The sequence below is a fragment of the Sinocyclocheilus anshuiensis genome, unplaced genomic scaffold (genome assembly GCF_001515605.1).
Source record: "Sinocyclocheilus anshuiensis isolate Anshui unplaced genomic scaffold, SAMN03320099.WGS_v1.1 scaffold207, whole genome shotgun sequence".
In the NCBI taxonomy this organism is placed as follows: domain Eukaryota; kingdom Metazoa; phylum Chordata; class Actinopteri; order Cypriniformes; family Cyprinidae; genus Sinocyclocheilus; species Sinocyclocheilus anshuiensis.
The window spans coordinates 1,343,934-1,356,487 of NW_015551045.1; the positions used below are offsets into that span (position 1 = coordinate 1,343,934).

Below are 12,554 nucleotides of genomic sequence, written 5' to 3' on the forward strand. Positions count from 1 at the left end.
TCTTCAGATGTTAAAGGTTCTGTATGGAACCATTTAGACAAAAAGGTTCTTCTAAGGCACCGTGAAGCACCTTTATTTTTAAGAGTGTAGTTGTATCTCAGCCAAATATTGTCCTATCCTAACAAACCATACATAGATGGAAAGCTTATTTATTCAGCTTTTATATGATATACAAATCTCAATTTACAAAAATTGACCCTTATGACTGTTTTTTTTTTTTTTTTGGTTCAGGGTCACAAATATGATTAGGGGATATTTTTACCTTGATGAAAAGACCAACTTGCAGCTTAAAATAGGTGTTCCCAAATGCATAAAGTCTACAACTTCTCCCTTTACTAGGGCACTCTGAGGTCAAAAACTTCACCCATTCAGGCACATATTGTCACGATGCGCACACACACACACGAGGAACGAGGAGACGCTCGAGAATACTTTACCAAGACTTTATTTTCAGGAACCAAGGGAGATGAACTCAGGAAGACGTTTAACAGCAGACAGAGAACTAGGGACTGGGAACACTTTTTATACACACACAGGAGGAGGGGATGACGAGACACACCTGGGAGCAATGAAACATCATGGGAAACACCTGGGACAAAACAACCACAAAACACGGAACAGAGTCTGACACATATACTGTAAATATGCTAACTACCAGAACATCTGGCTCTCGTGGGCAGCTACTAATGTCCAGGTTTATGAAACCTCTTGTTTTGGCATGGCTGGTGTTATCTGAGGCCTCCAGCAGCTGTACCACACAAGCCTGACCTGAGAATGAAACACACACACACACACACACACACACACACTAAAAACAAGAAACAGGGTGTTCTTATAAATTATTTAAGGAAGTGTTGTGTGACCACTTGATTTATTCATTGACTGCATTTTCATATTCAGGAATTTGTCATGCAAGTCGGTTAGCTGTAGATGCAGTCTTTGGAAGTAATGTCTAGTCCAGAATGTCTAAGAGGATGAAGACAGTGTGCTAATGTTAAACTTTAACCGCTCTACCAAGCTGGCAAGTTTTTAAACAAGAAGACTACACCATTCAGTCTAGGTGCTGATGTGCTGTGACATTCTAGAATCTAAAATAGTTCCGAAAATGGCAGAAAAATGTACAGTGACAATAATTTTAGTTGCAATGCATCATTATATCGCCTATAACTAAACCTAACCCTAACCATTTCTTAAATATTATAGTACAAAGACTAACATAATAAAGAGACAAGTATAATTCTAATTATGTAATGCATTTGTGGTGTATTTTAGGCCATTCAAGTAATTACATTGCATTTGCAGTGTGATGTTAATGCACATAATGATTTATTGTTATTTATTTATTTTTTACCTTTTCAGATTGTATCAACATGCAGTAACACAATTCTTGCTTTAACGTCTTTTCCTGATCCTTTCCTCTATTCTTCTCCTTTATCATGCCCGTCTTTCCTTCACTGTATTGTCCTATTAAGGCCGATATAGAGATAAATAAATATAAATTATCTAAATAAACTGTATATGTAATAATCTGCATATGTTCAAGCATCACTTTCATCCTATGAGATTAAAAGCCTCGATGTGCAAATGTGAATATTACATATAGTAGAGAATCTAGTACGCAATTATGTAGATGCTTAGGTATGATTAATGGAGGAAGTCGTGAGTGGGACTTAAGGCGGGCGTACACGGTGCGATTTTTGCTGTCGTACGAGCTCGCAGGCGATATTTTTCTCTCGGGAGAAAATCGTAGATGCTCGCATGGTCGCGGCTCGTACCGTGTGAGAAGAATTACGGGCCGATCCGAGACGTTACGAGCACCTCCCGTCCTCCCGATAATTTTCAAACATGTAAAAAAAAATCGGTTGTGCGGTTGAACGAGACGATTTGGTGATCCATCTGAAGTTGACCAATCAGAAGATGACAAAAACCATATAGTCTATAATAATTTTAGTTTAATTATAGATTTCTATTTTTTACTTGTTATTTCGAATGTGCCAAATTTGCCGTTCAGCTTTATGAATGAATATGCCTGTTGTATTTCCGGCAAAACGAGCAGAAATTCAGAAATGGCCTACTGCCTCGAGTTCTTTATGAAGAACAGAAAGTCCATGCTTTTCTCTGTTTTTCAGCCATTGTCTTTGCCATGTCCTTTGTCTTCGTAGTTTTTCTTTTTTTTTTTGAACGTCACAAGCCGCCTGCCACAAAGAAAACTATTTTGTCCTCAGAATCCATATTTTTATGAATGGCGCGAAACGTAATGCTTACGTCAGAGTTTGTAAAATCATAGTAAATTCGTGTTGTGTGTGACTGCCTCCGTACGATTTTCGGATAAACTCAATCGTGACGTGCCAGAGCTAACGATGTTCCGACCTTCAGAATCGCACCGTGTAAGCCCGCCTTTATTCTGGTTGTAAAGCAAAATATTAAAAGCTATTAAAATGTACAAAAAGCATTTTATAAATCTGGCTAATTGCTGTTTTCATTCAGGTTCATATCCTCGCCTCTCCCTGAGCTTCAAGCTTAAGAGAAACATTGGCTACTTCATTCTGCAGACCTACATGCCTTCCATCCTAATCACCATCCTGTCCTGGGTATCCTTCTGGATCAACTATGATGCCTCGGCTGCCAGAGTTGCTTTAGGTAGGTGCTAATCTAACAAAACTCTCTCACAGCTGGTGACTTTCATTATGTATATATATGTTTACTTCTAATATATGAGTTAAGACTGCAGTAAACATGATTTGTGATGCTATATAAGTCTGAATTATGCTTTAAACAGTTGATGAAAACATTAAAATGTTTATATATATATATATATATACTAAAAATACATAAAAAATATTTTACCAAGAAAAAAAACTGTACACCAAATGTAAACCATAAACAACAACAAAATACATTGTACTGCACAACCATTATTTATTTATTTACTTGTTTGAGTTGGTTTTAGCATATTTAGTCAACCTATCCTGATTGTTTTGTTTAGTCAAGTTTTAATTGACTAGAGGTCTGGGAATTTTATTCTAGTGTTAGACAATTAAAACTTAGTCACATGCTGCACAATGGTTAAATTGATAATCACAATTAATTAGCTCAATTATAATCGCAATTTCTGATCTCGGTTTTTGTCATTTATAAAATTCAATCCATAACATTTAAGATTTTTGTACATAACATTTTTAAGATTTTTATATATATATATATATATATATATATAGTGCTGTCAAATGATTAATCGCACCCAAAATAAAAGTTATTTTTTACATAATATATGTGTCACAATTCAGTGTGTGGGATCAGGCAGGATGACGAAGACGAATAATTCCAATTACACTTTAATTATTCATCAACTGGTAATGTCCAAACAGGTCAGGAAAACACACACACAAAGTAACATTCACAATACTCGACAAAAAAGAACTGAACAGGCTTGACTTTAAGTAGGGGAGAAGATGAGGGACAGGTGAGGAGGATTAACTAATGAGGACACAGGTGAGGAGGGTTAACTAATAATGAGACAATAAACTGAAACAAGATGAACTAACCAGAACAGGAACTTAACCAAATATGGGCATAGGAGGGAGAAAACACAACAAACAGTCCACTGGGGTGTGACAATATGTGTGTGTGCTGTGTATATTTATTATGTATATATAAATACACACACATACAGCATATATTTTGAAAATATGTACATGCATTTACATGTATATATTTATATTCATAAAATGTATATTATATATAAATATATAAACGTAACATCTTTTTCTGAAATATATAAATGCATGTGTGTGTATTTATATAAATATAATAAATATACACAGTACACACACTTATATTATGTAAACAAAAACTTTTATTTTGGATGCGATTAATCACGATTAATCGTTTGACAGCACTAATATATACATACATATATATATATATATATATACATATAATAGTTAATTCTTTAAAGTTATTGTATTAAAGCATAAATACATACTTTTTTAATTTTGCTTTTTTTTTTTTATTAAAGATGAGCAGGTTTCATTAGATTCACCCCAAATACCCTGCGAGATACTTTTTTTTTAAAGTCATTAATCAAGCATAGTAACAGACATACTTACTGAATTGATTGCCTTTGTCTTTTTTTTACACCACACATTCTCTCTCTCTCTCTCTCTGTGTTTTGCAAGCCTCCACTTTTTTCCCGTCATCACTGGTTATGTAAGGCTGATGTAGGCAGCAAGCGTGCAAGCTTCTCAGTGTGAATAAAAGAGCACTCTTTGTGATTGCTGTCTGGCCTGGCCTCATTCATCCACACAATTGCAAAACCGCTGTAGCGTTGAACAGAAGGCAGAGTGAGCGTGCATGTATAGAATGAGCAGATATTACTGTTTAAAGCTCATCCTGATTAGAATCATTAGGCATTTGATTGCATATGTGCATTTATATGGATAGAGCTAGAAAATGGCCAGTTTTCCTCTGTGTATTACTTCACGAGAGAGTATCAGCTGCATAATTCTCTGATTTAGCCAATAACACGTGGCAGGAGGAGGACAGGATCTGCTGTGCTATTGGTCAAGTTTAATCATGTCTAAATTGGTTCCATATGCAAATTACACTCACAGTGCTTAGCAGCCAAGAGACGTGAAGATGGGGAACAGAGAAGGGTGAGATGTTTTAGTGGCATCACCTTTAGCTATACTGCTAGTAATAATGATAAAAACACAATGGTTTATGGAGAATAATAACTCCGCACCTCATAAGCTCTGCAATACCTGTCACAGGATCCACAGTTAATGTCATGAAAACTGTCAGAATGGCACTGAATGGATATTTCAATGCATAAATAGACAACTATTTGTTAATCACCGGTTAGCTGGAGGCAGGCTTTGTGTTTCACTGATTAAGGTGCACAACTCCCACTCTGCCAGCTGAAAGCATGAAAAATCATACAAATGAAAGAATCTGAATCATCAGCTGAAAGAAAATAATTGTGATAAAGCCCCCTCACACATGCACAGATGTTTACCTAACTTTCTAAATGAGGACATGCTCAGGGTGATCTGGTTTGATGTTCACAGAATGCAGTGAGAGTACGCAACAAACTTACAGTGTACTCTTATGTTTATTTGTTAGGATAAAAATACATCAATGCATGGGCAACTTCACTTAAAAACGTAAAGCCTTTTATGTTTGTATAACTTGAGAGATGGTTATGTATAAACACTTTAACACATTTTGCCCCAGACTATTTACCATGCAATCCCTCTTTTAAAGCTAAAATGCAAGGAGCTTACAGAAAATAGTTTTACATTTTATTTTGATAGTCCACTTCAGACATTAAAATCTTAATGCAGTGTTATCCCTTAAAACACATCTTTGATAATCAAAATGATACATTTGAATGTTTTCCCCATTAAAATAATTTATGCCTTAAAATGGCTTGAATGTAACTCTACACCCTCACCTCATTTACTATGCATGGTTCTATATGAATATGCAAATTAGTCCCCGCCTCCGCTCAATCACAGCAGCTCAGACTGGCTTCACTTTCACTCAGTTAACTGAAGTAGTGAACGCTACACAATGGCAAGTGGCAGTACTAGATAAATAGTTATAGGGGAGTGAATCCATGAGTGAATGTCTTCAAATTCTGAATGGATTATAGTCTAGAAAGCCCACAGTGAGCACTCCCCTTATAATCTTTGAATCACATGAAGTTCCATTATAATCAATGAAATTCTACACTGCACTATTAATCTATTATTTACATTGCATCGATACTTTGTTTTGTTATAATGAGAGGATTTGCGAGTGTGCAGAACTCAGCACTGAACAAAACTCCCGTGTTTTGAGTGGATCTTTACTTAAACGCCTCTGATTGGTCAGTGCGCTCATGGAGTCAACAGATATTTCTGTGATTGGCTACACTGCTCAACGCTGCAAGAACATGTTGTAAATAGAAACCTATGATGAGTTGAGATAATGATATGACAAGCCCCGCCCCACAGGTTGATGGGATTGGTTAAATGTTTGTGATACTGGGAAACAAGCAGATTCAAACTGCGTTTTTGAGACTGATTTTGGTACACTGCATTTTTAAGGACAAACTACTCAGCAATGCTGTTGACTGTTGAATTTGCTCATGGTCGGTCTTTAAGCATATTAAAAATACCAGACATATGGTAAGACTTTAGTTTGGGGATCAGTTCTCACTAGTTGCATGCATATAACTAGCGTATTGTCTGTTTATAGTACTTATAAAGCACATATTAGTGCCTTATTCTGCATGATCATATTTTAGATCCCTTAATTCACCCCATACCTAAACTAACAACTACCTTACTAACTATTAATAAGGAATTTGTTGAGGCAGAAGTTGTAGATAATAGTTAGTTAATAGTGAGAACTGATCTCCAAACTAAAGTGTGACCAGATACACATATAAACAACGTTAAAAACTTGATTTTCACCACATGGGGTCTTTAATTAACTTTGCAACTACATGTCAACTAACTTTCATTAATTTGCAACTACAGGTCAACTCATTCATTGCCATTCTCTAATTCAGTTTTATTAGAGTATTAGTAGACTCTTAGATTAGGGTTAGCAGAATATGTTGACACGCATTAGTGAAGTTACTTATAAGTCAGTAGAATGTGTGTTGTGGGACCATCAAAATAAATTGTGAGCAGATACTAAACAGACAGTATACTCTAATGATTACAAAGTTACGTATAGTTAGTTGAATGTCTAAATAAAGGGACTGAACAGTCAGTATTTATAAATCCTTGTTTCCAAGAATTATGGTTGCTAAACCGAGCCCACTTCTTGTGATTTGCGCTCTTAACAATGAGTCCCTTTTGAACGCAGGTATCACCACTGTGCTGACCATGACCACCATCAACACACATTTGCGGGAGACGCTTCCAAAGATCCCGTATGTCAAAGCCATTGACATGTACCTGATGGGCTGTTTCGTCTTCGTCTTCCTGGCTCTGCTGGAGTACGCGCTGGTCAACTACATCTTCTTCGGCAGAGGACCGCAGCGGCAGAAGAGAGCTGCAGAGAAAGCCTCCACAGCCAACAATGAAAGGATGAGAATGGATCCCAACAAAGTATGTTTGAACTTCACACACTACCATAATAGCTGCACAGTAACGTTAACTCTGATTACACAGTAATAAAAAGGCTAATTGTAAAAATAGTGGTAACACTTTAAAATAATTTTGATTTGAATCAATGTTACCAAGAGAAAAAGCACTGTGGTGATACAAAAAAAAAAAAAGTTACTTTATTGCAAGGTGTCCTTGTTACAGTGTAATTATACATTTAACTACTGAGTAATATTCATTAACTATATGTACTTATTATATGGTTTGGGTTTGGCTTAGGGTGACTTGCATGTAATTATGCATAATTTATTGTTATTATAATAGTAAGTACATGTAACGTGTAACAAGGACACCTTAAAATAAAGTGTTACCAAAAAAAGTTACATATGCTACTATAGTTTTAACAACACAAAGCTGGTTGAAAATCTCTTTAAATACATTACTTAATATAAAGTAACAATGACAAATTTGGGAATTTTTTAAAATTAATTTAATTTAATTTAATTGCAAAAGCTGTATCTGTGCTAACCTAAACAGCCAATTAATAGTCATGTTATTATTAACTAATGTTAACAAAAATGCATAAAAAACTGCAAACAAATGAATTGTCCATTGTTAATGTTAATGCATTAACTTACATTGATTAACGGGACCTTGTTTTGTCACCAAACTAGTATATTAATATTCTGAAGTAGTTCTTCACTTCTTCTCTGAATATTTTTATTAAATAGTTAAATGAAATAGTTAAATGTTGTTTACAAATACATTGATTTAATCACATTGCATCACTGCTGAACTGTATAAAACTGAAGCAACGATCGCTGACGCTCATGTCACTGGACATCGCCATCTCTGATTTTAAATAAATGACTTCAGGTGGTTTTGTCGCAACAAATCGATGTCAGTGTCAACGCCTTTCACTTGTGAATGGTTGTTTTGATTGTTCTGTCTAGTCCGTATTCATATCTTCACCGCAATTTCAATGTCTAACTTGATTGTAACTAACATGAGACTGCCCTATAAAATCTGTACAATGACTGGTCTATCATTATTTCAGGAACAGCATACTGCTTATTTCAGGATAATGCTGGCTTATAGTGTTCTATAGTTAGAGGATAAACTAATGTTTAGTTGTTTATATATGTTATATAATTATAAAACCGAGACATAGATCAGTAATTCTCAGCCAGTTTTGCTTCAGGGTCCAGACTTTTTATTATCGGCATTAAGAATTGTTTTCCCTGGATCTTTTAAACCCTATTAGAACAGATCTTATTTGTTTGTTTATTTATTTATTAGTTTGTTTGTTTGGCATTTGAAAACCACTATATATAATAGCTGAAGCAATAACAGCACTCATGGAACTGATCGAGACTCTTGGTCTTTTAGTTTGCTGAAATTGTGACGCTGTTTCGCTGGTGCTCGGATGTTGTATATTGTAGCATTCTGGATTTAGGATTTTAGGATTTTTGAGGCATAATCCACAAAATGCCAGCATTGCCTCACACTCTTAAAGCCACCATGTAAGTTTCACCACCTCTCTTGAAGTAACTGCCTTGACAGTGCTGATTCTGTATGCTTTCAGTGGTTGGTGGGAAATGTAGTTCAGAGAGACGATGCTCTGTATGCCAGAATGAAACAGAGGGATATTGACGCACATGACTCCATGTGGGAACCGATCTTTGTGGATGATGCAGCATTAGGACTAGGCGATTCAAAAAATAAGGTACTGAAAAAGTTCATCAGGAGAATAACGGCATACAATGCAGCAAATTTATTTGAGCCTGTTTTTTTTTTGTTTTTTTTGCGATTCCTTGTTTCCTCTTAAAAGAATTGTTGACCCAAACAGAAAATTCTGTCATAATTTGAACACTCTCATGTTGTCTAATGAAAAACCAATTGTATGCATTCAGATGACTTTACACAAGTCATATGGGCTACTTTTATGGTACTTTTTTGTCCTATTGGAGCTTGTCAGTGTTTTGTTTTAATTTTGTGCACCAAAAAAGACAGACGGGTTAAGAATGACACGAGGGTGAGGAAATCATGACAGACTGTTGTTTTTTTTTTTGGTGAATTATTCCTTTAAGAGCACAATCTATTTTTTCTCCATTGTCATCATCACCTCTCTTTTCCCTCCTAACCACTCAACCAAACAAATGTTTTGAAATTTTTACTATTAAAAAAGTTTGAAAGTACAATTCAGAAAAGAACAGACGATCTGTTTTTGAGGGAGAACAATTGAAAAAAAAATGTTTTTGTTCATTTATTAGATTTTTCAAAATTTCAGTTCAGCATCTAATGTGATGCCCTATTATTTGTCATCAAAAGGTAATCATTTTGTAGCAATATATAGCATAAATACCATCATGTGTACCACCATGTCTTACCTTTGCGTTACATCTTCATGTGTACCAACCCATTCCCACTGTGTGTTACTGGCACTTTGTTGATTTGTCTCAATATGTGTTAAATACTGTGTTGAAAGTTTAAAGAATCATTCTTGAAAAGCAGTAAGTAAGTCAGCATTTGATTTCTTGTTTTGACAAAAAAGTAACAATTCTGACATTTTATAATATAAACTCACAATTGCATGTTAGCCCAGGTCAGAATTATGATCAATAATCTAGCAGCTCTGAGAAATAAAGTCAGAAATGTGTAATATATAAACTTGCAATTGTAAGAATAAGAACCAGAATTGGAACTTAAAATTGCAAAATTTATATCACACAATTCTGTGAAAATAAGTCTGAATTGCGAGAAAAAAGGTATTTAAACTTGCAATTGCAATAAAAAGTCAGAACTGCGAGTTTATATCTTCCAGTTTGACTTTATTTTTCACAATTGCGACTTTTTATCACACAATTCTGACTTCATAACTGTGAGTTTATTCATGCGATTCTGAGAAAAAAAGTCAGAATTGTGTGTTATAAAGTAAGAATTATGAAATATAAACTCAGTATTGTAAGATTTTTTTTCCCTCAGAATTGGACTTTATAAATAGCAATTGTGAGTTATATATCACACAATTCTCAGAAAAGAAGTCTGAATTGTGAGGAAAAAGGCAGAATTATGAGTTTATTTCATGTAATCCTGACTTTATTTCTCACAACTGCAAGTTTGTGTCATGCAATTCAGAGAAAAAAGTCAGAATTGTAAGATGTAAACTTGCAGTTGTGAGAAATAAAGTCAGAATTTATAGATTTTTCTCAGAATTTCAGAGAGTTTATATCTCAAAATTATGATAAATGAAGAATTCAGAATTGTGTGGAAAAAAAGTCAGAATTTCAAGATGTAAACTCGCAATTGTGAGAAAATATTATAAATATGAGATGAAATATCGCAATTACATTTTTAATTTTTTTGTTTAGTTTAATTGGCAACACTTTATTTTTATAGTCCACTTTAGACATTCTACTAACAGTAAGTAACTTTCATTAGTAGTCATTAGTAGACTGTCTGCTTGATATCTTCTAAAACTTTATTTTAATGGGTCCACAACATACAACATACTGACTATCAGAAACTTTGCAAGTATATGTCAACTTATTCTACTAACCCTAACCCTAACCTAACAGTCTACTCTGAGAGCTAGTAGACATGCAGTTGCAAATTAATCAGAATTAGTTTACATGTAGTTGCAAAGTTACTTATAGTTAATAGAATGTCTAAAGTGGACTATCGAAATAAAGTGTAACCGTGCAATTTTTGTAAAAGAAAGAAAAACCTTTAGAAACAATCTGTGATTGTTCTGACTATTTAAATCATTAACAGTACAAAAGGTTACAAGGGAAGAAAAGGAAAACTGTTATCAGCACTAACCTATTGATGGGTCTTTGTGTCTTAGATGGACCCCCATGAAAACATCCTTCTCAGTCCTCTGGAGATCAAGAATGAAATGGGCTCATCAGAGTTGACCCTGGGTTTGGGTGACCCGCGTGCAACCATGCTGGCCTTCGACAGCACCTCGCTGCAGTATCGCAAACCCGGCCAGGCCAGACACAACTTTGGACGCAATGCGCTGGAACGCCATGTGGCTCAGAAGAAGAGCCGACTACGGCGACGCACTTCACAGCTTAAAATCACCATCCCTGACTTAACTGACGTCAATTCAATCGACAAGTGGTCGAGAATGATCTTCCCCACCGTGTTTTCCTTCTTCAACGTCGTCTATTGGCTTTATTATATCAACTAACTGGATTCTCAGCCGTCTGAGAAGCGCCACTTATTTTTATGTCCGTATACTCTTCCGTGTGATTTTGCAATACAAGCAGGGCTTATGTTGACAAATTCAAACCAGGACTAATTCTCTTTGACCTTGGGTTCACCTTAATTTCTGGCTGACGCTGATACTCTAAAGAGGTTAAGAACAAATGGTGCCTGCTCCAAAAATCAATCGTTTGCAGTGCGCTTGCATTTGGTTTGATAGAGTTCTTTTTAATTGATTTATTTTAGGACAAGGTGAATCTGTTTTGTTGCCAAATTATCAAAACAGTCACTGCTGCAAATTAGTTATCTTTATACTAACGAAAAAATCAAAGCATGGACGTCAACGGTTCTTTCCCCTTTTAGCCATTTCTAAGAGAGCAGCACTGGATAATTTAAAATTTATATACCTTTATTTGTAATCTTTCTTGATTTCGCGGTCTATTGAGTGAAGAGACTCTTATGAATAGTTTTAACATAAGGCTGCATTTTCTACTTCTCTACTCACAGATGGTTTATTTATTCAAGAGAATTTATTATACACTTTTACGTAAGCTCATTTATTTTGATAAAACTATTCACTCAAATACTGTACTCTAAATTTTATCCTCACACCTTAGCCGGCTTTATATTTCCACGATGGTTGTATTATGATTAATTTCGTGCTATGGAAATTGAAGGCATTACTACTAATAACGCAATCCCAAATTTGGTCGCACTCATAGATTTAATTTGTTTTTCAGCTAATCTCTCCGTTAGCATTCCCACTCATTCTCATGAGCACTCGGTTCACTTCAGCGGTAAATGTCACGTGACTGACTGGCATTCAGCAGTAAAGCGCAATGCTTATCGGCTGATAGCAGGAACATGCACAGTCCCGAGCCTTCGATAAGTAGTGATAATCCAGAGCTGACATGAATGGCAGCAGACAAGGAAAAAATTAAGTTTGTAAAAATACTCTGAGAAAAAAAAGCATGTCACTTGCAAAACATGATACATATTTGACATCAGATTATATGTCTACTTTCGAATAGCCATCAATGGAGAAGAATGCATTTTGTCTTTAAAATGATATAGTTACATCTACCAGGGCTGCGTTTCCCAAAAGCATTGTAAGTTTAAAGGCATAGTTCACCCAAAAATGAAATTCTGTCATTAATCACTCGCCCTCGTGTCGTTCCAAACCCGTAAGAGCTTCGTTCATCTTCGGAACACAAATTAAGATATTTTTGATGAAATCCGAGA

At 35.3% G+C, this 12,554-nt stretch overlaps 1 protein-coding gene across 2 annotated transcripts in view; it reads left to right on the top strand.

Moving 5' to 3' along the window:
- Window positions 1–11,505, top strand: part of LOC107661674 (gamma-aminobutyric acid receptor subunit beta-2) — an 85,808-nt gene extending 74,303 nt beyond the window's left edge. Inside the window, exons 7-10 of one of the 2 annotated variants that reach the window (XM_016451385.1) lie at window positions 2,488–2,640; window positions 6,862–7,106; window positions 8,689–8,829; window positions 10,951–11,505. In XM_016451385.1, the coding sequence (XP_016306871.1) occupies window positions 2,488–2,640; window positions 6,862–7,106; window positions 8,689–8,829; window positions 10,951–11,298 (887 nt within the window). In that variant the 3' untranslated portion in view covers window positions 11,299–11,505. The remainder of the gene's footprint in view (window positions 1–2,487; window positions 2,641–6,861; window positions 7,107–8,688; window positions 8,830–10,950) is intronic. The other variant, XM_016451386.1, reaches the window with a different exon arrangement.
- Window positions 11,506–12,554: the final 1,049 nt, after the last annotated feature.